This window comes from Podarcis gaigeae, assembly GCF_964106915.1.
Source record: "Podarcis gaigeae genome assembly, chromosome: 2".
In the NCBI taxonomy this organism is placed as follows: Eukaryota; Metazoa; Chordata; class Lepidosauria; order Squamata; family Lacertidae; genus Podarcis; species Podarcis gaigeae.
Genome location: NC_139679.1, coordinates 109,114,967 through 109,142,355, shown reverse-complemented (window position 1 = coordinate 109,142,355; position 27,389 = coordinate 109,114,967). Strand labels below are relative to the sequence as shown.

General features: G+C 49.0%; 2 protein-coding genes across 4 annotated transcripts; both read left to right on the top strand.

Annotated features, from left to right (window-relative positions):
• Positions 1 to 1,457: 1,457 nt before the first annotated feature.
• LOC310837779 (uncharacterized protein) lies at positions 1,458 to 14,860 on the top strand. 2 transcript variants are annotated; one of them, XM_083724874.1, is made up of 6 exons: positions 1,458 to 1,715; positions 6,586 to 6,763; positions 6,964 to 7,077; positions 8,797 to 9,369; positions 13,291 to 13,371; positions 14,276 to 14,860. In XM_083724874.1, the coding sequence occupies exons 2-6, from the start codon at positions 6,730 to 6,732 to the stop codon at positions 14,716 to 14,718; spliced, it is 1,245 nt and encodes a 414-aa protein (XP_083581000.1). In that variant the 5' UTR covers positions 1,458 to 1,715; positions 6,586 to 6,729; the 3' UTR covers positions 14,719 to 14,860. The 2 variants fall into 2 exon arrangements, with proteins under 2 accessions (XP_083581000.1, XP_083580999.1); XM_083724873.1 differs by lacking the exon at positions 1,458 to 1,715 and adding an exon at positions 6,017 to 6,190.
• Positions 14,861 to 18,285: 3,425 nt separating this feature from the next.
• On the top strand, positions 18,286 to 27,177 carry LOC310837639 (uncharacterized protein). 2 transcript variants are annotated; one of them, XM_083724550.1, is made up of 4 exons: positions 18,286 to 18,518; positions 18,551 to 19,199; positions 21,971 to 22,067; positions 25,495 to 27,177. In XM_083724550.1, the coding sequence occupies exons 2-4, from the start codon at positions 19,140 to 19,142 to the stop codon at positions 26,859 to 26,861; spliced, it is 1,524 nt and encodes a 507-aa protein (XP_083580676.1). In that variant the 5' UTR covers positions 18,286 to 18,518; positions 18,551 to 19,139; the 3' UTR covers positions 26,862 to 27,177. The 2 variants fall into 2 exon arrangements, with proteins under 2 accessions (XP_083580676.1, XP_083580677.1); XM_083724551.1 differs by having other exon boundaries at positions 18,551 to 19,437.
• Positions 27,178 to 27,389: the final 212 nt, after the last annotated feature.

Genomic DNA, 27,389 nt, shown 5'->3' with positions numbered 1-27,389 from the left:
TGGACCAGCCCACGGCTGAAAAAGGTTGCTGACCGCTGTCCTAACTCATGGAGGGTTTGAGACCCATCGGCTACCCTCACCTGGTTTAGCCAGCAAGTCAAAGCCGTTCCCAGAGTGTGACTACTGTTGCACGCTGACTGATGTAGATAATTTCAGCAAGCGAAGCCGCACCCCACCCCAGCACACAAATGAAGTGCAGGTGAAAGCTTCACCTGACAGGTATCTGTCTGGTTAGGTGTTGTTGAAGGTGCAGGATGGAAGGGAGCAGGCAGAGGAACAGCCCTCAGCAATCCTAATACAGTGGTACCTCAGGTTCAGTTTACATCCGCTTCAGGTTACAGACTCCGCTAACCCAGAAATAGTACCTCGGGTTAAGAACTTTGCTTCAGGATGAGAACAGAAATCATGCTCTGGCAGTACGGTGGCAGCAGGAGGCCCCATTAGCTAAAGTGGTGCTTCAGGTTAAGAGCAGTTTCAGGTTAAGAACGGACCTCCGGAATGAATTAAGTACGCAACCCAAGGTACCACTGTAGTGCTGTTTGAATGCATGCTTATACAGAAGTCCAACTGCATTCAGTGGGGCTTACTCCCAGGTAAATGTGCAAAGGGCGGCAGCAATCCTGCCCGTGTTTACTCAGAGGTAAACCCTACCAAGTGCCTTTGTAAGCATGTTTGGAATTGCAGCCTGCAGCTGCCATCTTATACAGACATCCCAGAGACTAAATCACATTGAATTCAACGGGGCTGACTTCCGAGTAGTCATACATAGGCTTGCACGACAAATCTATTTCAAAATGTTTGTTCATTCTTTAATTTTATACACTGCTTGATTGCAAAACAAACAAACGAAACACTCAAAGAGGTTTACAAAACAGAACAAAACAGTAAAATTATCAATAAGGAAAACTAACCATATTTTTATTACATATTTTGTGTGGTGTTTCTTTTCTAATCTTGAATATTGTGTGTGTGAACCACCCTGAGATCCACGAATGGATGGCGATACACAAAATAAATTTATAGAATAATTTAAAACTTTCCCCCAAAAATTAAAACAATAGACTAAAAACGGATTAAAAATCGCGTCAACTTTCTAAACATCTGCTGAAACAAAAGCGTTCCTTCCAGGCTCCATAAAGCCTCCAGGAACAAAATCACAACTTTTAAAAAAAACCACAAAAACCCCCACAATCAGCCATGCAAATTTGGCTGCTCAGCTCTCCGTAAAATATATATTTTGAAACCCTCATCGCACCCCCCCCGCCCCCATTCCAAGGCGTTGGTCGCCGCTTGCGCCTCTCGGCATCTGCACTACAAACACAAACCGGTTCCAAAACTAGTTCAGCTAGTCCGGGTCCGCTCTCTCCCAGGGAACTCTGGGAGTTGTAGTTCCGGCGGGGAACAGGGAGACTCCGGCGAAGAGAGGCGCCGCCTCTGGCCGAACTACAGTACCCGGGCTGCCTTGCAAGGGAAGCCACGACAGCTCCGAGTGCCTGGGTCTTCTTTTTTTTCCATGTTTCCCCCGCTCGGTGCCGCGAAGTGTGTGGACGTGCTGGCGAGGCTCCTCCGCCTCCTTTCCTCGGAAGCAGCAGCAGCCGGAGCCATTGCAGCCGCGGGCGGCGAGGCTGCCTCCTCCTCCTCGCGTTGCAAACGCGCTCCGGGATCGCGGAGCCTTTGCAGACGCGTCGCTTTTGCAGAAACCAAACCCCCAGCAGGTAGGGGGATAAAAAAAGAGAAAAAGGTGCGTCTCTAAGACCTGGCCGGAGTTGGGAGAAGTGTGAGTCATTCTGGCAGGTCGGGGTGGCCCTGGAAGTGCATCAGAGTTTGGGGTGCGAGTGGACACCCCAGCTCCCGTGATCGCGCGTTCTCACGTGCTTTTTTCTTTTTTTTTTTTTTGCTTCCTGCTTCTCTTGCAGATCTTGGGGTTTGGGAATGGGTGTGCGGTGGATCGGGTGAGGAAACAGCAGCAAGTCCTCTGGACTTTGCAGAAAGAGAAATCCCACCCCCCACCCCCTAATAATGATTACTAGAAATCCAGAATCACAAGAAGTGGAGAAGGCGATTAGGGGGAGCTGAGATCCCCCTCTTCCTGCCAAGAACGACTTGTTTGGGCTGGGGAAAGTAGGGTGGTGGTCTGTGCTGGTGGACGTTTTCCCTGGGGCTGTGTAAGCCGGGGGTGGAGTTGGTGAAGTTCTGCTTGTGAAATAAGCGCAGCATGATGGAACTCAGTGGAACTTGTTTCTGAGAGGACAGCAATAAACTGGTGGGAGGCTTGGGGGGGGGGGGTTGTTCCTATTTATGTCTGCATTAATCCACCCGGATGAGGAAGAGAAGGTTGAGAAGTCCAGGGCAAGAAGCGAGGTGCTTCTGCCCCTGGTTTCTTCAAATTCCCTAAAGAAAATTGAGATCAGTACTGCCACTCTGCCCCCTTTCCTCACTGAAACTCCAGTGTCTTTCTCGTTTTTTAGTCCTGGGGTCCTCAGTTGACACACTCACCCCTGCCTCCCTCTGTGTGTGGCCTCAGCTGCACTTTATTATTATTATTATTATTAATAATAATAATAATTAACTTATCTGTCCTTCACCCCATGGTTCCAGGGTGGGTTTCATTGTTAAAGCGCAATAGTAAAAACTTACAATCAAGAGGGGTGCTAAAAATATACACCTCTAGTGTCAAAAGCTAGGATAAAGAGGTGTGTCTTCACGGCACTTTAAACAATCATGGCTTCCTCCCCCCCAAAGAATTATGGGAGCTGTAGTTCGTTAAGGGTGCTGGAAGTGGTTAAGAGAACCCTGTCTCCCTCTCAGAGCTACAATTCCAGAGTGGTTTAACAATCAGTTCTTCTTCCTAAGAACGTCTGCGAGCTTTAGCTCTGTGAGGAGAATAGGGGTCTCCTCTAACAGCTCTCAGCACCCATAACAAGCTACAGCTCCCAGGATTTTTTAGGGGAAGCCATGACGGTTTTGTCTGGTATGAAACTGCTTTATTATTATTATTATTATTATTATTATTATTATTATTATTGTTATTGTTGTTATTATTATTATTATACCACCCTTCATCCAAAGATCTCAGGGCGATTCACAAGATAATGTATAGGGCCTGAATTCTGATTTTTATTTTTATCACGTTACTACTTTAATTATGGGGACGTGGGTGGCGCTGTGGGTTAAACCACAGAGCCTAGGACTTGCCAATCAGAAGGTCAGTGGTTCGAATCCCCGCGACGGGGTGAGCTCCCATTGCTCGGTCCCAGCTCCTGCCAACCTAGCAGTTCCAAAGCACCTCAAAGTGCAAGTAGATCAATAGGTACCGCTCCGGCGGGAAGGTAAACAATGTTTCCGTGCGCTGCTCTGGTTCGCCAGAAGCGGCTTAGTCATGCTGGCCACATGACCCGGAAGCTGTACGCCGGCTCCCTCGGCCAATAAAGCGAGATGAGCGCCGCAACCCCAGAGTCGGCCACGACTGGACCTAATGGCCAGGGGTCCCTTTACCTTTACTTTAATTATTTACTTTTAAGAGAGAGTTGCTGGTGGCATGAGAGAGGCAGTGTTGTCCTGATGTGTGTGCATGCATTGTTGGTTTCTTTTGCCCCACCAAAGAGCCCGGTCCAAATGGTTTTGAAGAGTCTGGAAGCTGTCAAAAAAACCTGCAGTGCTATTTGATCAAAGATGGTGGTGGAATAAGTGTGAACAGACACAACTGTCATGCTACGGGAGCCAACCCTGTTATGCCCCCAGCCTTGGGGAGGGGGTGGGGAGAAACCCTCTCATTTAGACTGAGTCTGAAATTATTGTTCTGCTGGTCCTGCAGTTGACAGACCCCAGATATGTTGTGCTGCATTTGCTACTCTGATTTCCTTCTGTCTCGGGACAGTTTCCCAAGCGGTGGCTCTTATTTTTAAACAAACCAACAAGGCGTTTGGAATCTGGTTTCAGCCACCTTCCTCACTAGGCAGACACGACTTGCCCACTGTTCTCCCCAAAGCATCAGGCAAGATTCCTGGCTGGGCTTCCAGTTAAGATCTCACCTGTTTTAAAGCAGCTGGACTGGTTGCCGGTTCATTTCCAGCCCCGATTTAAGGTGCTCAAAATAGTGTTTGAAGCCCTAAATGCCTTGGCCTGGGAGAGGGCATTCTCTGTTGCAACCTCTAAGTCGGGCATAGGCAAACTTTGGCCCTCCAGGTGTTTGGGACTACAATTCCCATCATCCCTAGCTAAGAGGACCAGTGGTCAGGGATGATGGGAATTGTAGTCCCAAACATCTGGAGGGCCGGAGTTTGCCCATGCCTGCTCTGAGTTGTAGGGGTCTTTCCCCACAGAGTGGCACCTCTACCCTTGCTTTTGAGGTGTACATTTTTAGCGCCTGCCTTATTTTTGTGACGATAAAACTGTTTTTAATATTGCAGTTTGGTGTTGCAATTTCCCAAGACCTTAGGGTGAAGGGTGGGCAAGGAATAATTATACCAACCACAGAGACATGCTCCCAGCACAGAAAATAACCTCTTCTGAAATTCAGAGGTGGCATCTTAGAGCCATCGCTGTTGCTCAACGTATACTTGCGGTCTCTTTCCCCAACCCCACCAGCTGGGATCTCTGTTCAAACTGGTTATGCAGGTTTTAATGCTGCTTTTGACGCAGGACCCAGGAGGAAAAAACCACCCTGAAATTGCTGGGGTCGCGTGTCCCGGAAGGCTCACAGCAGCTTCCGAAACCTGGTGGCCCTCTCAGGGGTGCTGTAGTTGCATCCCTGTATTGTAGATCCTGTATGGAGCAGCGGGGTTGGGCTAGAGGACCTCTTAGGATCCCCTTCCTCTGGAAAACTGCTGGAAGCTAGACAAGAATTTGGTTGTTTCTTTCCCACAAGAGCAGTAACAGGAAATGCCTGACTTCACCCAGACACAACTAAATCCTGTGCCACCTAATGACTGCCAAACTACGTAATAGCACATTATTAGCACATCAGGCAAATTAAGTGGCTCTTGGCAGCCCTTTTGGTTTCTGCCTTTGGCGTGGTAGCCTGAATTTTATATATATACCGCGCATGAGTGTTTGTGTGACTGGCAGGCCGATGAGTCTAGTAGAGGGGAGGCTGGATGCCCAACTCCTAATTTCTGAGCTTGGGCTTCAGCCACAATGACGCTGGATCTATTTGCCAGGTTGTTGGGGCTACATTTTGGCTCCGGCGGGGCTAGAACTTGCCCTTCGTGGGCCAACTTTGACAAGTGGGCGGGGCAACCTACCTGACTGTCACCTGATGCCACAACTGGGGATCATTGGATCTGGACTGTTTTCACACACTAATGCCCCATTCTGTAGAAATCTATCAGTTATATTTTATCTGCGCAATCGGAATGAACTTCTGGAGCCAAGATGCTTTTTCCGTGCAGCCTGAGAAGGAGCAGTCACCATTAAGAAAAAGAGGTTAGAATAGGCCAATATATATATGTGGACTGTCGCAGGATCAAGTGACTTTCCTTCTTTAAGTTCTCAAAGCTCTTAGCCTAGCTCAAGGTTGTCATCTGAACTTGCCAGATGTTTAACTGATAATCAGCCATGGTCAGTCCAGGAGAAGATGGCAAGTGTGGCAGGAAGATTCAAGGACAATCAATATTATATTTTGGGAATGATTCATGTTCTTATGTAGCTGCATCATTTTATACTTTCTGGCTGCCCCATGATCATATTATAAAGCAGTTGTGTTCTATGTTATAAATCAAACGCCGCTAGAAGTTGTTGCATCCCCTTCCCCAATGTATTTCTTATCAATAAAATATTTTGTGGTGTATGCAAGCAATTTTTTATTCTGAAAGTGTGGCCCAGAGAAAAAAGTTTGAGAACCACTGGTCTAAAGCAACTAATATAAACAATGCAATAAACATCAATAGTTTAAAATGGCACTGATTCACAGACAGTTACACCGGGTATAACAGAACAAGCTATCCAGAGCCAAAGGCTCCAGAAAAAAAGGACAAATTTTAAAGACAGATTTGAACATATGGAGTAAGGAAGGTGATTCCTGCTTCCTGGAAGGTGATTCCAAGCATATGGAGCAGGAAAATGAAAAGGGCCAAGACATGCTAGAGAACAAGAAATTCTTGAATGAGTTAGAAGCGCAGAATCAGAAAAAACAACAACAGACAGGCTGAGCAGGCTTTGGCTTCAACCATGTTGCAGCATTAGGTAAAAGGTAAAGGACCCCTGATAGTTAAGTCCAGTTGTGAACGACTCTGGGATTGCGGTGCTTTACTGGCCGAGGGAGCCGACGTTTGTCCACAGACAGTTTTTCTGGGTCATGTGGCCAGCATGAACCAGAGCAGCACATGGAAACGCCGTTTACCTTCCCGCTGGAGTGGTACCTATTTATCTACTTGCACCTTGACGTGCTTTCGAACTACTAGGTGGGCAGGAGCAGGGACAGAGAAATGGCTCACCCCGTCGCGGGGATTCGAACCGCCAACCTTCCAATCTGCAAGCCCTAGGCTCTGTGGTTTAGACCACAGCGCCACCCGCGTCCTACTGTTGCAGCATTGGGTACTCCCAAATGATTCACTGTTTCCTCTGCTTTCCCCCTACATGTCACAGTTCCTTGGTCGAAACCGTGGGAGGAGACATTTGGCCCCGTGTATTTCTCTGGATGGTGGTGACTCTTGAGCCCAACAGTGGTGGGACTTCATCAGGGAGCCGTTTTGGACCAGAACCAAAGAGCCCTGTGCTGGGGGTGTTGTCATGCAGAACAACTTTGCAACGATGGCCTTGCTGGGTAAGAACCCCAAATCCTGCTCCCTTCTTTCTTTCTTTCTTTCTTTCTTTCTTTCTTTCCTTCCTCCCTCCATCCAGTAATGATGGAATTCATTTTATTGTGGACTGGGGTGAAGCAATGGAGAACATCTCCCTTGCCAATGATGGGTGGAACGGCCAACTGACCTGGGCCTTGCTGCTCTTCTGCTCCTTCCTGTGCAGGGTTGCCTGCTGACGAGCCAGAGCTTATCTGCAAGATTGAGTCTGAGGAAGAGCCGTGGATCCCAAGTGAGCAAGCTGCGAGAGGGAGGCGGATCCTGCCTGGAAGCAAGTTAGGTGAGGGGCCAACTCCACCTGGAAGGGCTAGCGCATGCCTTCTAACCAGGAAGCCTACTCTCTCTCACTATAGTTTTTATTAAACCTTCTGCTTTGCAATTTAGAATACTCATTTAAGCAAGCTTAAAATGTCAGTGGCTTCCCTTCTTCTCTTTCCATAGTTCATTTTGCATATCATAAATCCCTGTTTATTTTACATACAGTGGTACCTCAGGTTACATACGCTTCAGGTTACAGACTTCGCTAACCCAGAAATAGTGCTTCAGGTTAGGAACTTTGCTTCAGGATGAGAACAGAAATCGTGCTCCAGCAGCGCGGCAGCAGCAGGAGGCCCCATTAGCTAAAGTGGTGCTTCAGGTTAAGAACAGTTTCAGGTTAAGAACGGACCTCCAAAACGAATTAAGTACTTAACCCGAGGTACCACTGTAAACTAAACCATTTGGTATTCCATTATTACATCCACCAAAACTTGTTTACAATGTTGAATTTATGTTAATGCTGCCAATGTTTTCAAGTGTACACAATTTCTCCCCATACATTCAATAAACATTTTCCAATCTTTAAACCTATGTCCCCCTTGCTCTCTTATGTTAGGTCTGCAAGCTGCGCATATTCCATCGGTTTAAGTTGCCATTCTTCTTTAGTTGGGACTTTGCTCGATTTCCATTTTGGGGCTAACAAAACACAAGCCGCAGTAGTGGCATACATTAATAACCATTTTTGACACCTGGGAATTTCCGTCTGAATTATCCCCAACAAAAAGGACTCTGGTGTGTTGTTTTTTTAAAAAAGTACAGTGGTAGCTCAGGTTACATACGCTTCAGGTTACATACGCTTCAGGTTACATACGCTTCAGGTTACAGACTCCACTAACCCAGAAATAGTACCTCGGGTTAAGAACTTTGCTTCAGGATGAGAACAGAAATCGTGGTCTGGCGGCACGAGGCCCCATTAGCTAAAGTGGCGCTTCAGGTTAAGACCAGTTTCAAGTTAAGAAAGGACCTCCGGAACGAATTAAGTACTTAACCCAAGGTACCACTGTACTTTAAAACATTTTTTTTTCAATTCATTATGAATTATTTCCCAATGCTCTTTTACCATTTTACAGGTCCACTACATATGAAAGAACGTTCCCTCAACCTCATTGCAAGGAAGTCTATTCTCCCTCTGTCTGCCCAGAGTTTGAGTGAGCAGGTTGTGCTCACTCAGCACTGAGGAAGATGCACCCTCCTCATTCAAACCATCAAAGAAGAATCAAAGAATTGTGGAGTTTGAAGGAACCACGAGGGTCATCTAGTCGAACCCCATGCAATGCATGAATCTCTTGCCCAATGTGGGGCTCAAACCCACCATCCTGAGATTAACAGTCTCATGCTCTCCCGACTGAGCTATCCCAGGGGATCCGTGCATTGTGTGCCTCAAGCCTGCTGTACAGCAGAGTCCACTTGAGGAATGCTGGTAAACCTTCTATTTTCTTAGTGTCAAATCTAGTGCAGTCCTTATTTTTGTTGACACCTCCCTCTGTTTCAAGAGTTTAAAAATTATTGTGATGCTTCAGGACACACATGCAAAAAAAGATACCAGTAATTAAACATTCTCAGCTGTTTTCTCCCCACCCTGTTCTTTCTGATTTAACCTTTCTCTCTCTCTTCACCTCCCTCCCTCTTGGCTTCACCTCCCTCCCACTTGGCTTCACCTCTCTCCCACTTGGCTTTCCAGGTGCCGAAACGCCTGAGCCAGCCATCGCGCCCTACAGGCAGTATCGCGGCACCACGTGGACCTACCCCGAGATCATAGACCTGCTGGTCATTTGGCGCGAGCGGGAGATCCAGCAGGAGCTGCAGCGGAGCCACCGGAACATTGAGACTTTCCAAGTGGTGGCCAGCAAGATGGCGCAGAGAGGCCACAAGCGCTCTGCCCTAGAGTGCCGCTCCAAAATCAAGACTCTGAAGAGGGACTACCGCATAGCCAAGGCCAACAACTCCCCAGGGAAAGGACATTTGGCCTGGCTCTTCTACGACCAGCTCGATCACCTATTGGCCAACGAGGCGGACGTCCCGCCCCCGGAGGTGCTGCCCGCCTTGAGCCGCCGCGGGGCGTCTGTCGCCGACTCAATGTCTCAGTGCTCCACTGAGGAAGAAGCTGCGGCGGAGGGGGCCAAAGTGGGCAGCCAGGAGATGCTGGCTCTAAGGACGCGGTCGCCCCCCCAGGTCCCCAGCCTGGGGGGCGGCTTCCCTGTACTGCGCATAAAGGAGGAAGCCCCCGACGAAATGCCTGTGACGTCTCCCACGGGTCAGTGGCAGCATTTGGTGTCCTGAGGAGAGCCCTGTGGGATGGGTTTTTGAAGAAAGCAATCCCTGGGAGACAGTGTCTTTTGTTTTATTTTCCTGCATTTAGATTCCGCCTTTTCTTCCAAGGAGGCCGAGGTAGCGTACATGGTTGTCCACCTCATTTAATCCCCCACAACAACCCTGCGAGGTCAGTTAGGCTGAGAGCCTGTGAGTAGTCCAAGGTCAAGGTCATTGAGCTTCATGGAAGAGTGGGGATTTGAACCCGGGTCTCCGTGCTTTTCTTGTAGGAAAAAAAAGTGCCGGTTCTCACCATGAAGTCGTTGCAGTAAATGCCACACTTTTAGCCAGTTCTTTTTGTCTAGGGAAAAAGGGTGGCAGTTCGGTGCTGTGGTCTAAACCCCTGAGCCTCTTGGGCTTGCCGATCGGAAGATTGGCAGTTCAAATCCCTGCGACAGGGTTTTCATCCCTCTCCCATAATGCACTGCTGCTTGGCCAGTGTGTTGCTGGTGGTGCACATTAGCTATCATGAGATGTACAGGGACGCGAGTGGCACTGTGGTCTAAACCACTGAGCCTCTTGAGCTTACCAATCGGAAGGTTGACGGTTCAAATCCCCGTGATGGAGTGAGCTCCCATTGCTCTGTCCCAGCTCCTGCCAACCTAGCAGTTCAAAAGCACGCCAGTGCAAGTAGATAAATAGGTAGTGCTGCGGCAGGAAGGTAAATGGCATTTCCATGCACTCTGGCTTCCATCATGGTGTCTTGTTGCACAAGAAGCTGTTTAGTCCTGCTGGCCACATGACCCGGAAAGCTGTCTGTGGACAAACGCCGGCTAGCTTGGCCTGAAAGTGAGATGAGTGCCGCAACCCCATAGTCACCTTTGACGGAAATTAACTGTCCAGGGGTCCTTTAGCTTTACCCTTGAGTACCCCCAGAAAAAAAAATACTGCCTGGTCTCCCAGGTCTTAGTATGACACTTTAACCACCTGTACCACTACATTGACTTTAATGTGTGTTCCGCCTTTCACCCAAGAAGCGCTGATATCCAATGCTGAAATTAGAGATGTAAAATAACCTTTCCTACACTGAGTTTTGGATGCTAATAGCTGAAATTCCTTCATTGCTCAGGAATGCTCCTAACTCTGCAATTCTGTGATTCTGCGAGTGTGGTTAACTTTGTCTATCAAAATAAATAATAATAATAATAATAGTAGTAGTAGTAGTAATAATAATAATAATAATAATAATAATAATAATAATAATATTTCATTTATGCCCTGCCCTCTGGTTGGGTTGCCCAAGCCACTCTAGTCGGCTTCCAAGACATGAAAACATATTAAAACATCAAACATTAATAGTAACAATCTGATCCAATATAAAAGTCGCAATAACTTTAAAATAAACAACTTCTATCAAACAAAGCAACGTTCAGCAATCCATCAGAATCTAATAGTAAAACAGTAAAATTAAACATTAGCAAATAGCAATTAAACAGTTCAACCACAATAAAGAATTACCAATCTGCAATCAATAAAAGTAACAGCAAAATACCACAAAACATACAAAAACCATGTAAAAGGATCAAATTGAGAAACTGAGAAGCACAACATAAAACTGTATTAAAAAAATATCCCTGAACTCCTCACTTCCCTGCTGCTGCTGCTGCTGCTGCTGTTCTCAAAGTTATAGTCTGGGAAAGGCTGGGTGGGGCCAGGCAGGTGGAAAAGCCATTGCCTGATGAGGAACAGAAAGTCTCTCTCTCCTAAGCACTTTTGCACCATAAGGGTAAATAAAAGTGACCCGCTGTTGCTGTGAAAGGTCAAAGCTACTGTGGCATTTGGAAGGCCAAATCCATTTACCGTGGCGTAATTGCTGCTTTTGCAGCATACATTTAGTTAAACAGTCCAAAGCCTGCGAAAAAAGTGGAATAACTTGGTCTTCAACATGCCGCAGGACTCCAGAGAGCCACTGTGGGGTAGTGGTTAGGAAGGCAGGCCGTGATGGGAGACGGCAGGGTTCGAATCCCCAGGAAGCTCACGAGGTTTTTGCCAAGATAAAATTGAGAGGTGGGGTGACAACCATGTGCAGCCTGGAGCTCCTTGAAGAAAAGTAGGGTGTGTGTGTGTGTGTATATATATATATATATCCTCCTCTCCTTTGCTGCACTTGTTATAAGCATGTAGATCCAAGCGGATGATTTTGTGTCACTGTGCCTCTTGGCTGTCATCCCTCTCCCATAATGCACTGCTGCTTGGCCAGTGTGTTGCTGGTGGTGCACATTAGCTACCATGAGATGTACAGGGACGTGGGTGGCGCAGTGGTCTAAACCACTGAGCCTCTTGGGCTTGCCGATCGGAAGGTCGGTGGTTCGAACCCCCACGACGGGGTGAGCTCCCGTTGCTCTGTCCCAGCTAATTCCAACCTAGCAGTTCGAAAGCACGCCAATGCAAGTAGATAAATAGGTATTGCTGTGGCGGGATGGTAAACAGCATTTCTGTACGCTCTGGTTTCTGCCATGGTGTCCTGTTGCGCCAAAAGCGGTTTAGTCCTGCTGGCCACATGACCTGAAAAGCTGTCTGCGGACAAATGCCAGCTCCCTCGGCCTGAAAGCGAGATGAGCGCCGCAACCCCATAGTCGCCTTTCACTGGACTTAACTGTCCAGGGGTCCTTTACCTTTTACCATGAGATGTAGTGACAGCCGGCCAGCTTAGACAGGTTCACTGGAGAAATTTGCGGAGGATGAAAAAAAACACCAGTGACTGCCTGCCACAATGGCTCCTTAATATCTCCAGCGTTACAGACAGTGAGTCATATCCAAAGTAGCGATAAAACCTTGCAAGAGAAGAGCTACTTCTGCTTGCGCAGTGAGACTTCCCACCCCCCACATTGTGCTCCCTAAATCTGTTCTGAGGTTGCCTCCGAGCCTCCAGAGCAGATTTGGGGAGGGCATGAAGCACATGCTCTGCAGGAGGCGAGAGGGAGCAAGTCCTCTTGCATCAGCGCATGCAGTTATTTAGTTATAAAGGAGCGCAGGTGGTGCTGTGGTCTAAACCACTGAGCCTCTTGGGCGTGCTGATCAGAAGGTTGACGGTTCAAATCCCCACGATGGAGTGAGCTCCCGTTGCTCTGTCCCAGCTCCTGCCAAACTAGCAGTTCAAAAGCACGCCAGTGCAAGTAGATAAATAGGTACCACTGCAGCAGGAAGGTAAACGGCGTTTCCATGCGCTCTGTCTTCCGTCACGGTGTTTCATTGCACCAGAAGTGGTTTAGTCCTGCTGGCCACATGACCCGGAAAGCTGTCTGCGGACAAACGTCGGCTCCCTCGGCCTGAAAGCGAGATGAGCGCCACAACCCCATAATTGCCTTTGAATGGACTTAACTGTCCAGGGGTAGTGTACCTTTTTACCTTATTTAGTTATGGGATGTTTAGTCAGAATCTCCTGTCTTGTAACTTGAATCATTGGTTTTGGTTCTACCCTCTAAAGCAGGAGCAAAACAAGCTTGCTCCATCCTCCACGCGGCAGCCCTTGAGATATTTGAAGATGGATATCCTGTTTCCTCTCTTCCAGGCTAAACATACATCTCCTTCAACCGGTCCTTCATAAGTCTTGGTTGTCTTTAGCTCCCAGCATAGTTCTTGAAGACAAGACTGTTACGTTCTTGAACTCGATAATCAAAATGCAAGGGCTGGGTTAATGCGCAAGGGATTGCGGTGTGTTTTATATATGATGATCATTTCATTCTTATGCTTTCTGCATTCACACATCTGCCCCCAAGCATTTCCTCAGTCCATTCTGCACAACAATATGCATACGTTGTGGTTTTTGATACGATAGACCAGAAGCAGAGGGGGGCTAGGGCTGTTGCTGTGGACGAAGGCCAGCTATGCTCCTGAAATTAATCAGTGTTCTGTCTTTCTTCAGGAACTGCAGAAGCCAGCAGTCCAGCTCCACCTCTGCTGTCTCCTCCCTGCGATAAACTGGGCAGTTCTGCCTCAACAGTAGGTAAGAACAGAACAAAACAAGCAGATAAGAACTGCCAATTCTGGAGGTTAATCATTTGAATGACTGGATGTAAATTAGATGCTCGCCTGGGGTAAGGAAGAATCCTTTCTAATAGGTGGAGTTATGTTAATAGGTAGCCTTATTAATTTATGAATCGCTTTTTACATACTGTCTCAAGGCAATTGGCAGGCAGGCCACAGAAGGAGCGGAACACACACAAACACACAAAAAAGCTTTTAAAAACCAAGTTGACGTTTTCGTTTTGTATTGTTCAACCTAAGGCCGTTTCTTCAAGGTGGAGAATTGTGTCGAAACAAATCCGTCTTCAGTGTTTCCAGAAATGTCATTCATTTCCAGAAAGTACTGACAGCAAGCGCTTGTCTCATGTCAACAGGGACGCTGTTTGAGGGAACAGCCTTGCAAGTTGGTCTGCAAACTTCACTCGCCCATGGTCATCTGCAGGAGCTTGCCGAGCCACACAAAACTATGTTAGTTATTTGTGGCCCACAGGCCAAAGCATAACTCTTCCCTGTTGAGTTACCAGGATGCATTTTTCTTTCTTGCCACAAGCAACCAGGCAGGTAGGTACCAAGAAGCCGACTCGCAAGGGATGGATAGGAACCAACACATTGGTCTTTCCTTCGCACTGTGGCTCAGTTGAACCAACCCATGGTAGAGAGAGCTTACAGATCATTTTTTTAAAAAAATCAAGCTACACCAAAAAATGACACAACACAAAAGGAAAATAGGAGGAAGAGGGGGGGGGAAAGCAAACTCATGCACTGCTTCTTAAAGTTAACGCTGAAAATCCGAATCATGCTGACTCAGAAAGTCCCACTTTGTTCGATGGGACTTGCTGTCGAGGAAGTGAGTTGTAAGCATAATTTTCTTTCGTGCTTTTCAGACGGGGCCATAACCCCCTCCCCAAGTCCCTTGCCTGACCCCACCAGGTCGTACGCCGCAGAGCGCCTCGCCAACATCCGGAAGCGAAAGAGGAAAAACAGGCAGGATCTGGCGCTGGAAATCACCCATGCGGCTGACAGAAGGGTGCAGGCAGCCACCGACCAGATCCTGGCAGCCCTGGGAGAGTACACGAAGGCCGATCTGGAGGAGCGGGAGCGGGACCGCGTGGACACTGAGCAGATCATTGCGCTCATGAACCGCCAGACGGAACTGCTAGAGTCGCTCGTGCGAAAGCAGGCAGAGGCCCAGGCTCCCCCGGCCCCGGCCTTAACCCGGCAGGCCCGTTTACCCCGGCTCGGGCAGCCCAGTCACGCGGCAGATGCTTCTCCCTTGCGCTTGGGGTCCACCAGGCGGTCCATGGCGAGGGCGAGGTACCGGAGGTGACTCCCAAGACGGCTGTGGCGGCGGTGTGGCTGTGGCGGCGCTCTTTGGCTGTAGTTCCGTTAGCGTGCGGGACATCCAGGCTGCGTTCGTAACGGGTTGTAGGTTTCTTTTTCAGGAATTTAAAAAACTTTTTTGCAATTAATGATTTTGGCTGGCCAGTTGTGTAATTAGGAAGGGGGGGATAAAGGTTGGAGGGTGGGGTTCTTTCATCCCCTCCCCTTTCTTTCCCCACATTACTAGTTCTGGTAAATAAGGGGTGGGAGAAAAATGTTGTAGCACAGAGACTCACGTGCCACTCAACACAAAACCATTTTGTGCCATCTTATTTCTCTCTATATGTATACACGCAAAAACACACACATAGATATATAGATATATGTCACATATCTGGGACCTTAGGGTGAAGGGTTTTTGTCGGCATCTGTCTCGGAAGACAATGGAGAAGCACGCCTTTTGGGGTGAAGCCAAACTGTTGGAGAGTCACAGCACCTGCTGTGGCTGTATAGGCCAATACAGGAGAGACATGTTTTGTTGCAGCTGGGGCATATGAAGGCGTCTGGTTGTGCTGTTGCCAGTGCACCATGGCTCATCTTCTCTCTACAGGACCTGTCTGTCTCCAGGCACATTTTTACAATGACGGATGGCCTGGAGACCATGGATAGGGAAAAGTTGGTGGCAGCGTCTTCTGTGACATTGCAAAGGATCTCAGATGCACCTCTTGGTGAACACAAAATACAGAATAAAGCAGGGACAAAACAGCCCCCTCCCACAATCTGTCTGAGTGGTTGGGAGCCAACATATATAAACCTACAGGCAACATCTTCAATGTATGGTTCCTCTATTCCACTTCTACTGTATGCAGGAAGTTGTAAGCCCCATGCTGGAAAATGACTTACTTGGATAGGTTAAAAGAATAGGCTGGCATTTGAAATAACACGCAGCCATTGGCTAAGCTGCTGCGACATCATGGAATGTTGTCGAGTATTCTAAGTGCAGAAGGGGAAGTGATAGTTAACATACTGTTGACAAATCGCTTGGGAAGGAAATGAAGAATGGATTTGGCTGGAAGAAAACTCCACGTATGTGTGTGTTGAAAAGAGGGGTGGCGGTGTTAGAACTGGGGGGGGTGGAAGGGAGCCCAGAGGATGGAAGGATAAAGAGCAGAGTGGCTGAAAGATGGAGACAAAAACAAACGATAATGGATAAGAGCGCAATGGTTCAGTGCAAATGGATGTTAACCAGAAAGTTGGTGTTTTGAGCCCACCCAGGGATGGCTGTGCGCAGGATTCCTGCATTGCAGGGGGTGGGCTAGATGACCCCTGGGGTACCTTCCAGCTTTTATGAGTCTATGGGGAGGCGAGAAGAAGAGGACACTTGGAGGCAGGGTTGAGCAAGGTTGCTGCGGACAAGAAGGAGGATGGACAAGGCAAGAAAACGGGTTCTGGGATGGCCTTTCTCTGGGGTCAGCAAACTTTTTCAGCAGGGGGCCGGTCTACTGTCCCTCAGACCTTGTGGAGGGCCGGACTATCTTTTTTTGGGGGGGGGGAGAACGAATTCCTATGTCCCACAAATAACCCAGAGATGCATTTTAAATAAAAGGACACATTTTACTCATGTAAAAACATGCTGATTCCCGGACCATCCGCGGGCCGGATTGAGAAGGCGATTGGGCCGGATTCGGCCCCTGGGCCTTAGTTTGCCTACCCATGGCCTTTCTGCAGGCTTCTGGTTAGGGGTGGTGCTACGCCAGAGAAGTAGTAGATTTGTCCTTTGCAGAAGGGTTTGGAGGTGGCGGAGGTGAAAAGACCTTGTCAGACGGGTCTGCCTGACTGGGTCTGTTTATGTGAAGAGGTCTCTTGTTGACACACCCGCCTCTTCTTTGAGAATGGCCTGGAGCATCTTTTGTTTTCTGGGATGCAAGAACCAGCTGTTCCTACCTAGACACATTATAACAAACAGGCTCCACATTATTATTGGGTGGCTCAAATAATAATATAATAATAATAATTTATTATGAGTTTCCCTAGCCACTCTGGGCGGCTCCCAATCAAGTGCTAAAAACAATACAGCGTTAAATATTAAAAACTTCCCTGAGTATTCAGATGTTTTTTAAAGATAGGATAGCTGCTTATTTCCTTCACATCTGAAGGGAGGATGTTCCACAGGGCGGGCGCCACTACTGAGAAGGCCCTCTGTCTGGTTCCCTGTAACCTCACTTCTCACAATGAGGGAACCGCCAGAAGGCCCTCGGCGCTGGATCTCAGTGTCCGGGCTGAACGATGGGGGTGGAGACGCTCCTTCAGGTATACAGGACCGAGGCCGTTTAGGGCTTTAAAGGTCAACAGCAACACTTTGAATTGTGCTCGGAAACGTACTGGGAGCCAATGCAGGTCTCTCAGAACCGGTGTTATGTGGTCCCGGCGGCCACTCCCAGTCACCTGTCTAGCTGCCGCATTCTGGATTAATTGCAGTTTCCGAGTCAGCTTCAAAGGTAGCCCGAATATACAATGAACCATGCAGACCCAAACAACCCCGCCCTCCGTCCTTGGTATCATTTCCCTTCTAAGTATTTCTGCAGAAGCATTTCTGTACTGGAAATTCAGACACAAAGCTTCACATCCCCCACGGCTGCCAGGTGGACATGGCACTACAAGACCCATCATCCCTAAGGTCCAGTAACATCCCAAAGGCTACAGGTAGGGGAGAATTCGTCCCCCGTGAGACAGTGATGGGATGATTGGTGGGAGAATTCGTCTCAGAGCTAAACATTTATCGCTTGTTACGATCTGACTCCTGTCAAAGGCACAGCTGCTGCAGCCAATTGAAAGCCACTCGCGAGTATCATGTGTTGCTTGGCAAGTCGAACGTTTTGGCTCCCAAACGCCGCACACCCAGAAGTGAGTGTTCCAGTTTGCGAACATTCTTCGGAACCCGAACATCTGATGCGACTTCCGCAACTTCCTGCAGCCAATCGGAAGCAGCGCCTTGGTTTTCGAACGTTTTTGGAAATCAAACAGACTCCGTTCGACTTCCGAGGTACCACTGTACTTCAGTTGAGAATCTGGCATTGCAGGGGGTTGAATTAAATTAGCCTCCGGTTGTCTTCCATCCCTACAATTTTATGATTCTATGGAAGAGTGTACCTGGGGGCGGGGGGGGGGGGTAAAGTCAAACCGCTGGAGAGTCACAGCGCCTGCCGTGGCTGTAGAGACGGATGTAGGAGAGGCCTGTTTTGTTGCAAGTGGGACAGATGAAGGTATCCAGTTGTGCCGCTGGAGATGCCCCATAGCGTTTCTTCTCTCTGGGCTCCTCCCAGCGGTCATCCCCCCTCTGGTCACCACTGTTGATGCCTGACCTGTTTGAGCAGGGCAGGCTGATTCTTGACCAAGTTGATCACCCTGTGTGCCCTGCACCCATGGCAATCCTGGGGTCTGGAGGAACTGCATGAAGTCTGAAGGAGCCTGACTCTCCTGGTCATAAAGGTAAAGGGACCCCTGAGCATTAGGTCCAGCCAAGGTGTACAGCTTCCGGGTCATGTGGCCAGCATGACTAAGCTGCTTCTGGCGAACCAGAGCAGCACACGGAAACGCCGTTTACCTTCCCGCTGGAGTGGTACCTATTTATCTACTTGCACTTTGACGTGCTTTCGAACTGCTAGGTTGGCAGGAGCAGGGACCGAGCAACGGGAGCCCACCTTGTCACGGGGATTCGAACCGCCGACCTTCTGATTGGCAAGTCTTAGGCTCTGTGGTTTAACCCACAGCGCCACCCTCTCTTGGCCATAGGTGCCGGCTAACTGGGTGCTCAGGCACCCACAAAATCCCCCATGAAGGGGCCCGGGAACCCACAAATTTCAGTGCCAGGGTCATGCATGCTGCATGGCACCCACGGCCCCGGGCACCCACGGCGGCGGGGCCACCCCCTGGTGCCAGGGCACAGTCATGATGCCTAAGGTGAAGCAAGAACTGCATCGCAGGCACAATCTTGGTGCAGAAGCCGACCCAGAATAACAACTCCCAGGAGCAGGCAGGCTTTAGGACCCTGAGGGGAGCTGACACGTAAGAGGTCTTCAGGCGCAGCCGCCACAGGAAGAGGATCTCTTCGGTCCCGTGGCTGTCGGGGGAGGGTTTGCTGCCGATCCTGGATTCGTCTCTCTCCTTGCACGCTGCACGCGCGTTTTCTGCCTGCACTTGCAGAGTCCGCGAGACTTTCAGGAAGTGGGGGATCCCATTAGATCCCAGTCTCCTCTGCTGCTTACAAGGCGGAGGAATCGTGCGGGGCGGATTTTAGAAACCCAACTTTGCCCGGAGATCCGATCCTGGGGCGGAATGTGAGATCTTTTCATCTCCCAGATGGAGCGACCAAGCAAGATGATTCCTGTGGTCCGCAGCTTGCGATAAAGGAGCCTGGCGCCTCTCTGAATGCAAACGGGAGGATGGTGTAAGGAAGACGCCGACAATGCTGGATCAAGTGGGAATCCGGTAGGCGGAAGGTGGCTCGAGATCTGCTGAGATCTGGATGGTTTGCATTAGATCGGCAAGGGCTTCCAGCGCTCGGTCGTCCCATCAGCAGTGAAGAAATGATGTTCTCCACCTAAACATAAATTCCTGAAATGGAAAAAAAAATCCCTAATCAGGAATAGACTTCCGCGTGAAATTCAGCTACGGCTCAATTCATTTCTGGCCCTGGAAATAAATTATTGCTGCTCAAAAACACAAGGTAACTCCACCGGCGCCCTTAAGTGGTTTTGGGTTATAGCTCCCATTCTCCCGGACCTTTGGCAATGCAGGCTGGGGCTTCTGGGAGTCCTAGTTTGAAGCATCAGGAAATCACCATATGGGCTGTCCCTGCCCTAGAGCAAGGTTTCCCAAACTTGGGTCTGCAGCTATTTCTGGATTACAATTCCCATCATCCCTGACCCCTGGTCCTGCTAGCTAAGGATGACGGGGGTGGTAGTAAAAAAAAAAAAAAAGTTAGAAACCCACATTTGGGGAAATCCCACCTGGAGGTATGCCTTTTGCCTGGTTGGAAGCTCTTGGTATTCTAGGTAAAAATAAATAGGATATCAGACAAAACTGGACGCAGGTGGCGCTGTGGGTAAAACCTCAGTGCCTAGGACTTGCCGATCGTATGGTCGGAGGTTCGAATCCCCGCGGCAGGTGAGCTCCCGTCTTTCGGTCCCAGCTCCTGCCCACCTAGCAGTTCGAAAGCACCCCTAAGTGCAAGTAGATAAATAGGTACCGCTTTATAGCGGGAAGGTAAACGGCGTTTCCGTGTGTTGCGCTGGTGCCAGCTCGCCGGAGCAGCTTCGTCACGCTGGCCTCGTGACCCGGAAGTGTCTCCGGACAGCGCTGGCTCCCGGCCTCTTAAGTGAGATGAGCGCAGAACCCTAGAGTCGGACACAACTGGCCCGTACGGGCAGGGGTACCTTTACCTTTACCAGACAAACCTGAAGACTGACTGCCTCTGATTTAGCCATGCATTGGCTGCAGCTCCACCCAATGGCGAGTCTCCCAAGTCAGGAAAGGAAGACCTGTGGCTCTCCTGGCAAGGTGGGACTCCAGATCCCATCAACCACAGGCAATGTAGCTACTGACCAGACATGGTGGGCAATGTTGCCCCCAGCTATCCACCCCCCCATCCCTGCCATAGACAGGCCCTAAGCCAGGCATACCCAAACTCGGCCCTCCAGATGTTTGGGGACTACAGTTCCCATCATCCCTGACCACTGGTCCTGTTAGCTAGGGATGATGGGAGTTGTAGTCCCAAAACATCTGGAGGGCCGAGTTTGGGGATGCCTGACCTAAGCCTTCTCAGGCTAGCTACCTGAAATCCTGATGTGCCTGGGATTAAACCTAAGACTACCTCCACCACAGAGCAATGGCCACCTTCCCCAATCCCAGCCAATCCTGCGCATGTTTCCTTTGGAGCAAGTGCCAATGAGTTCAGCAAGACTCACTTCCTAGGAAGCATGTTTAAGGGTCGCTATTTTAAGTCGGCAGCGGGCTGCACAATTTCCTGGAAGTAGGTCCAACACAGACATCTTCTGCACTATAGCATTAAACCAGTGTCATGCCACTTTAAAGGCCATGGCATCCCCCAAAGAATGCTGGGAACTGGGAATGTGTTATTTAACCCCAGGGAACTCTGGGAATGGCAGCTCTGCGAGTGGAATAGGGGTCTCCTACCTGCCTCACTAGGCCAATGGCCCATCTGGTAGTCAGAGACGTGCAACGACCCTTGGCACCTTTAACGAACTACATTTCCCAGAATTCTTTGGGGGGAGCCATGACCGTTTTTTGAGCGGAATAATAATAATAATAATAATAATAATAATAATAATAATAAATTTTTATTTATACCCCGCCCTTCCTGGTTCAGGAAACTGGGCTCAGGGCGGCTAACAACAAATTTAAAACACTTAATTGATTCTACAAAAAACCAGCATAAAATATGGCATAAAGCGTAAATAACAATAAAATCAAAAATCAATTTAGGGCGGAAATCCATCCAATAAACATTAGATGATCACCAGGGCTAGCTGCCTAAATTAGTCCCACTTGGGCCAGCGAGGAGACCAGGGGAGAACCAACTGTGGGATCCCAGAGTGGGCAATCTTCACAAAAAGGGGAGGGGGGGAAGGAAGGGGAACAAAAGATCAGGCCAGGTTCAAATTGAAAGCCAGGTGGAATAGTTCTGTCTTACAGACCCTGCGGAAGGAAGTTAAATCCTGCAGAGCCCTGGTCTCATGGGACAGAGCATTCCACCAGGTCGGAGCCATCACTGAGAAGGCCCTGGCCCTGGTGGAGGATAGTCTGACTTCCTTAGGGCCCGGGACCTCTAAACTATGGTTATTCATGGACCTTAAGGTCCCCTGCAGGGCATACCAGGAGAGGCGGCCGCATAAGTACGATGGCCCTAAGCCATGATACTGCTTTCAATGTACAGTACGGATGGGGGTGTGGTGTTGCTGTGGGGGGTCTGGTGGGCATTAAAATGGTGGATAGGCCACAGTGCCTGGCACTATTCAGAGCACTGGGTGGATCCGCTCTGATGCCCAAGGATGTCAGACATTGCCCCTGCTCAGTATGGTCATACGGTGTATGTGAGTGTCTCCAGCCTCTTTGGCGTTTCTCATCTTGTAAAGGCAGCATCTTGGCGCAGTAGGAGCGGAAGGCCTTGTTGGAATCTGCCAGCCCCTGGTGGTGGTATTAGTTCTGCCTTCTCTTTCCTGGTTTTCCTTTCTTTAAAGCCTAAGGTGAGGTTAAGGATGGAGAGAGAAGAAGAAACATCGAACCTGGACCCCCAGGACCCTAAGACAGAGGAGACGCCAAGGAATAGCAGCTCAGGTAAGGACTCGGACAGAAAAACATAACAGAAGAGTATTTCAGTGGCAACCGTGTGAGTCAAAAGTTTGATTTCATCAGGTGAAAGGTGAATGTGCTTGCTGGTCTTTGGGTCCCTTCTGTCTGGCGTGCCTTCTGAAGTACAGTCATACCTCAGAAGTCAAACAGAATCCATTCCGAAGTCTATTTGACTTCCAAAATGTTCAAAAACCAAGGCACAACTTCCGATTGGCTGCAGGAAGCTCCTGCAGGCAATCAGAAGCCCCATCGGACGTTTGGGTTCCAAAGAACGTTCGCAAACCAGAACAATCACTTCCGGGTTTGCGGCATTTGGGAGCCAAAACGTTTGACTCACAAGGCATTCGTCAACCAAGGTATGACTGCATATCTAAACTGGGTATCCTCTGGCCCACAGTAAGTTGCTCGTTTCACAAAGTAGGAGAATAAGATAGCATTTTTGTATATACCGGTATTTGTAACTCTTGCAAAGCTATTGAGAGACTTAAAAGATGTGTGCCTAGGTACATGTTAATAGAATTAAAAGACGGTAGGTTTTGTGTGTTTTTTTTAGCTCATTAGATTTGAGAATGTGGGTGTGTGACCAGGAAGATCTTTCAAGGGCTCCCGTGAAGGGTGTGGATGCGAAACTGATGAACAAGGCAGCTTCCACTTCTTTCTCAGGCTTCCAAGGTCATTCCAGTCTGGCCCTAGCTTGTGCAAACTCCTGCACTGCAAACACTGGGATCTTTTCAGCTTTTGAGAGATTAAACCAACATGTCACGGTCGTTTTTACTCTCAACGGCTGGCAAAACACAAAGGTATTTCAGCATTTCCGACTACATGCAGGAAATCTCTCTTTTTAAAAAATTATATCCTATTCAATGTAAAAAACCAACAACAGCAAAATCCTGGACCTACAGAAGTAGCCTGGCCTTTTCCATGACTGCAAGTTTCAAACGTGGAAATTCTCCTTATACAGGAGGAAGCATTCAAATATTTGGTCTCACGACCTCCACAGGCCAGCCCCACTTCTTCCTTTAAATATATGCAGCGGGTGTTGGTCACCTCAATGCCCCTTGCGCCCACATGCTTTTTCCCCAGGACTCACAGCAACAGAATAAGCTGAACCGAAACAAACAGATCTCTGCCTAATGAATAATAGGAACCTGAACAAATTGGTTTTTTGCAAATTCTATGTGCCCTTTCCTTTGCAGCAATAACAAAGTTGTTTTGCATAGTTTTATTTTTATTTTATTTTTAAAAAACAAGCCGTGCGAAATCAAAAAAAATGCCCAAATCCTAACCGGCAAACATCCAGAACCAACATTAGTTGTCTGGGGAAACTCAGGGTAGATAGATGGGACTTTAACTGTTGGTGAAAGCACCCCAAAGTAAGAACTTAAGAATAGTCTGCTGGATCAGGCCGGTGGCCCATCTAGTCCATCATCCTGTTCTCACAGTGGCCAACCAGATGCCTGTGGGAAACAGAATCCGAGCGCAAGAGCCCTTTCCCCTCCTGTGGTTCTTTCAACTGGTATTAAGAAGCCTTGCTCCCATCACTCAGCCCGGACACTGAGGTCCAGCTCCAAGGGCCTTCTGGCAGTTCCCTCCCTGCGAGAAGTGAGGGTACAGGGAACCAGGCAGAGGGCCTTCTCGGTAGTGGCGCCCACCCTGTGGAACGCCCTTCCAAACAACTGTCTGACTTTTAGAAGACATCTGAAGGTAACCCTGTTTAGGGAAGTTTTTTAATTTTTGATCATGTTTTTAATATTCTGTGGGGAGCTGCCCAGAGTGGCTGGGGAAATCCAGCCAGATGGGTGGGGTATAAGTAATAAAATTCTTATTCTTAAGAAGCCTTGTTGCCTCCAATCATGGAGATAGAGCACAGGCATCGTGGCTAATAGCCATTGGATAGCCTTTGTCCTCCATGAATTTGTCCAATCCTTCTTTAGAGTCACCCAGGTTTATTTATTCATATTTTAGACTTTTAGAAGACATCGGAAGGCAGCCCAGTTTAGGGAAGCTTTTAATGTTTGATGTATCACAGTATTTTAATATTTTGGAAGCCGCCCAGAGTGGCTGGGGAAGCCCAGCCAGATGGGCGGGGTATAAATAAATTATTATTATTATTATTTTGTTTGTTAGATTTATATACCGCCCGTCATCGCAAGATCTCTAGGTGGTTCATAGATAAAATACAAAGTAAAAGCGCAAGTAAATAATGTAATTAAAAAGAAGGAAACAATAGTGGCCCCCTGCCTCCCACAAACACATTCAAAAGGCTGTGGAATATGAATCAGCCAAAGGCCTGGTTGAAGAGGAGAGTTGGTGTCCTGTCCTGTGGGAGAGAGTTCCACAGTTTAACCATGTGCTGAGACTGCAGTGGCAAGAATGTTACTTGCCCCAAAATTGGAAAGAAGCAGAAGTCCCAGCGAAAGAAGAATGGGCTCAAAAACTTATGGAATATGCAAAAATAGAAAAATAAAGAATCAAAATAAACCTTTTATAAAAGAATGGAAATGGTTTATTGGATATTTACAAGTGAACTGTAAACAGGTAAGAACGTTGGCAGGGTTGTTGTAATAACCCGCAGTTTTATAAGAGTATATGTTTAAAATAGATGAGTAAATTAAGTTAATTTGGATATGCAGAAAATATTTAAAATAAAATTAAGGAACTGCAGAAAGGAAGTCAAGTTTTGAAATGTTAGAAGGACTGTAAAATTATTGAAATGTATAAAACTGAAAATCATTTTTTTAAAAAACCATGCACTGCGTGAAAAAGCCCTTTCTTTTATAGGCCGCACCTAATATCAGCAGGATAAGGTCCAGTTGTAGAATGAGGTGACCATTTCTATTGAGTTGGAAGCCATAGGCAGCCTTTAATATAAGAAGAGTTTGGATTTGATATCCCGCTTTATCACTACCCGAAGGAGTCTCAAAGCGGCTCACATTCTCCTTTCCCTTCCTCCCCCACAACAAACACTCTGTGAGGTGAGTGAGGCTGAGAGACTTCAGAGAAGTGTGACTGGCCCAAGGTCACCCAGCAGCTGCATGTGGAGGAGCGGGGAAGCGAACCCGGTTCCCCAGATTACAAGTCTACCGCTCTTAACCACTACACCACACTGGCTCTCTATAAATAAATAAACAAATGCCACTCAGCAGCCCCACCTGACCTAAAATGAAAGTAATGTCCTTTTCTGGAAATAAGGAGGACTGCAGCTCAGCTGGAGAGAGACTACTTGGCTTGCACCTCCAGCCTCAGGCATCTGCTGCTCAGGCCGAAGGTGGTGCAAGGCTTTTCCCCGCTGAGGCTCCTGAGACCCATTGCCTAGCAGATACGGGGCTCCATCACCGGAATCTGCCCTGGTACAAAGCAGTTCCTTCCTGGTGTTCCCGAAACGACCTCTCTTGTCTTTCCTTTTCTCCAGAAGGCGATCAGACGGCGTCAGCTGCTCTCGCCGCCGCAACAGCTGCTGTGGCCGCCATCACGACCGTCGCGGGGATCCAGTCACGCATCTTTGCACGGCTGGCGACACGCCGGAAGCTTCTTCCGCGAGGGCGCGATGACCTGGCCGAGCTGGAGGAGATGGTGGAAACGGCCGCGTCGGTGCGCCTCCGGGCGGTGGTGGAATCGAGCATCGACTCTCTGAAGGCCATGATGTGCTCGTGCCTCTTCCAGTCGCCAGCCGTCCTAGCTGGTCTGATCGACGAGCTCTACATCATGGAGAGGGCCTTCTGGGTGCAGCCGGGCCGCTCCGAATGGTGGGAGAAGGTGGTTCTGCCCCACTGGGACGACCATCTCTGGCAAGAGAACTTCCGCATGAGCCGGAGGACCTTCACGGAGCTGTGCGACCGGCTGAGGCCCGTCCTCGAGCGGCAGACCACCAACATGCGGGCTCCGATCACCGTCGAGAAGCAGCTGGCCATCGCCGTCTGGAAGCTGGCCACCCCGGATAGCTATCGCTCAGTGGCCGAGTGCTTTGGGGTGGGCCGCTCCACCGTCTCCAGGATCGTCATGGAAGTCTGCCAAGCACTCTACGACGTCTACCACCACGTGGTCCACCTGGCCGGTGCCCAGGAGGTGATGGAAGGCTTCGCTGCCAAGGGCTTCCCTCACTGCATCGGGGTCCTCGACGCCACCCACATCCCCATCATCGCCCCGGCGCACAGAGCCACCGAGTACATCAACAGCAAAGGCTACTACTCCATGGTCCTGCAAGTGCTGGTTGACCACAGAGGCAGGTTCACGGACGTCTATGCGGGGCGCTCTGGGAAGCTTCCCGCAGCCCGGATTTTCCGCGGCTCGCCCATCTTCCGTGCCATGAACCAAGGCACCTTTGGTCCCGCCGTGACCGTGGACGTAGGGGGCGAGCAGCTGAAGCCGGTGATCCTCGGAGACCCCGCTTACCCGCTGCTGGCCTGGCTGATGACTCCGTACGGCGGGCACTTGGACGCCCGCCAGCAGCGGTTCAACGACGCCCTCGGCCGCTGCCACGCGGTAGCAGAGTCCGCCTTCGAGCGCCTCCGGGGCCGGTGGCGGTGCCTGCTCTCTCGCCTGGACGTGAGGGAGCGCTACGCCCCCCGGGTCATCGTGGCCTGCTGCATCCTGCACAACATTTGCGAGACCAGAGGGGAGCCTCTCCAGGAAGGCTGGCAGGAAGTGGTGAGGTCCGTCTCACGGTCTTACCAGCAGCCGGAGAGGCAGCCGGTGTACGCGGCCAACCCCCGAGCGCGGGAGATCAGGGATCTTTTGAGCATGTACATGGAAAGGAGAGAGTGGGGGAAGTTAGACTGAATCTGTTGCTTTCCCCTAAAGGAACCCTCATGGCAGGTCTTGGAAAGAACGGGGCCTTCTCTGCAGTGACTCCTCGTCTGTGCAAGGCTCTCCCCAGGGAAGTTCGCCTGACTCCTTCATTATACACTTTTAGGCGCCAGCCAAAATTGTTCATTTTGTTGGACTGATCAACATCCTATACCCTTTTAAAATGCGGCTCTTTTTTGGGCGGGTGTTAATTGGGTCATTGTTTTTATTTTTATTTTATATATTGTGATTTTTGCTGTGAGACCTCCGGGTATAGGGAGATATATAAATTCAATAAATAAATAATTAATAGTTAAATAAGAAGAGGCCATCTCTTCTGTCCCCATATGAAATAAAAATCTATGACCTTTTTTGACGGCAGCTATGAAATACATGGGTCCTGGCTGGCTCTCATGTAGAGGTAAGGGATATCATGGCATAATGGCTGAACACTTGTGCTACGAATTTGAGAGTTGCCCTCTCCTCTCCTGTAATGAGTCCACTCAGGTATCCTAGACAAGC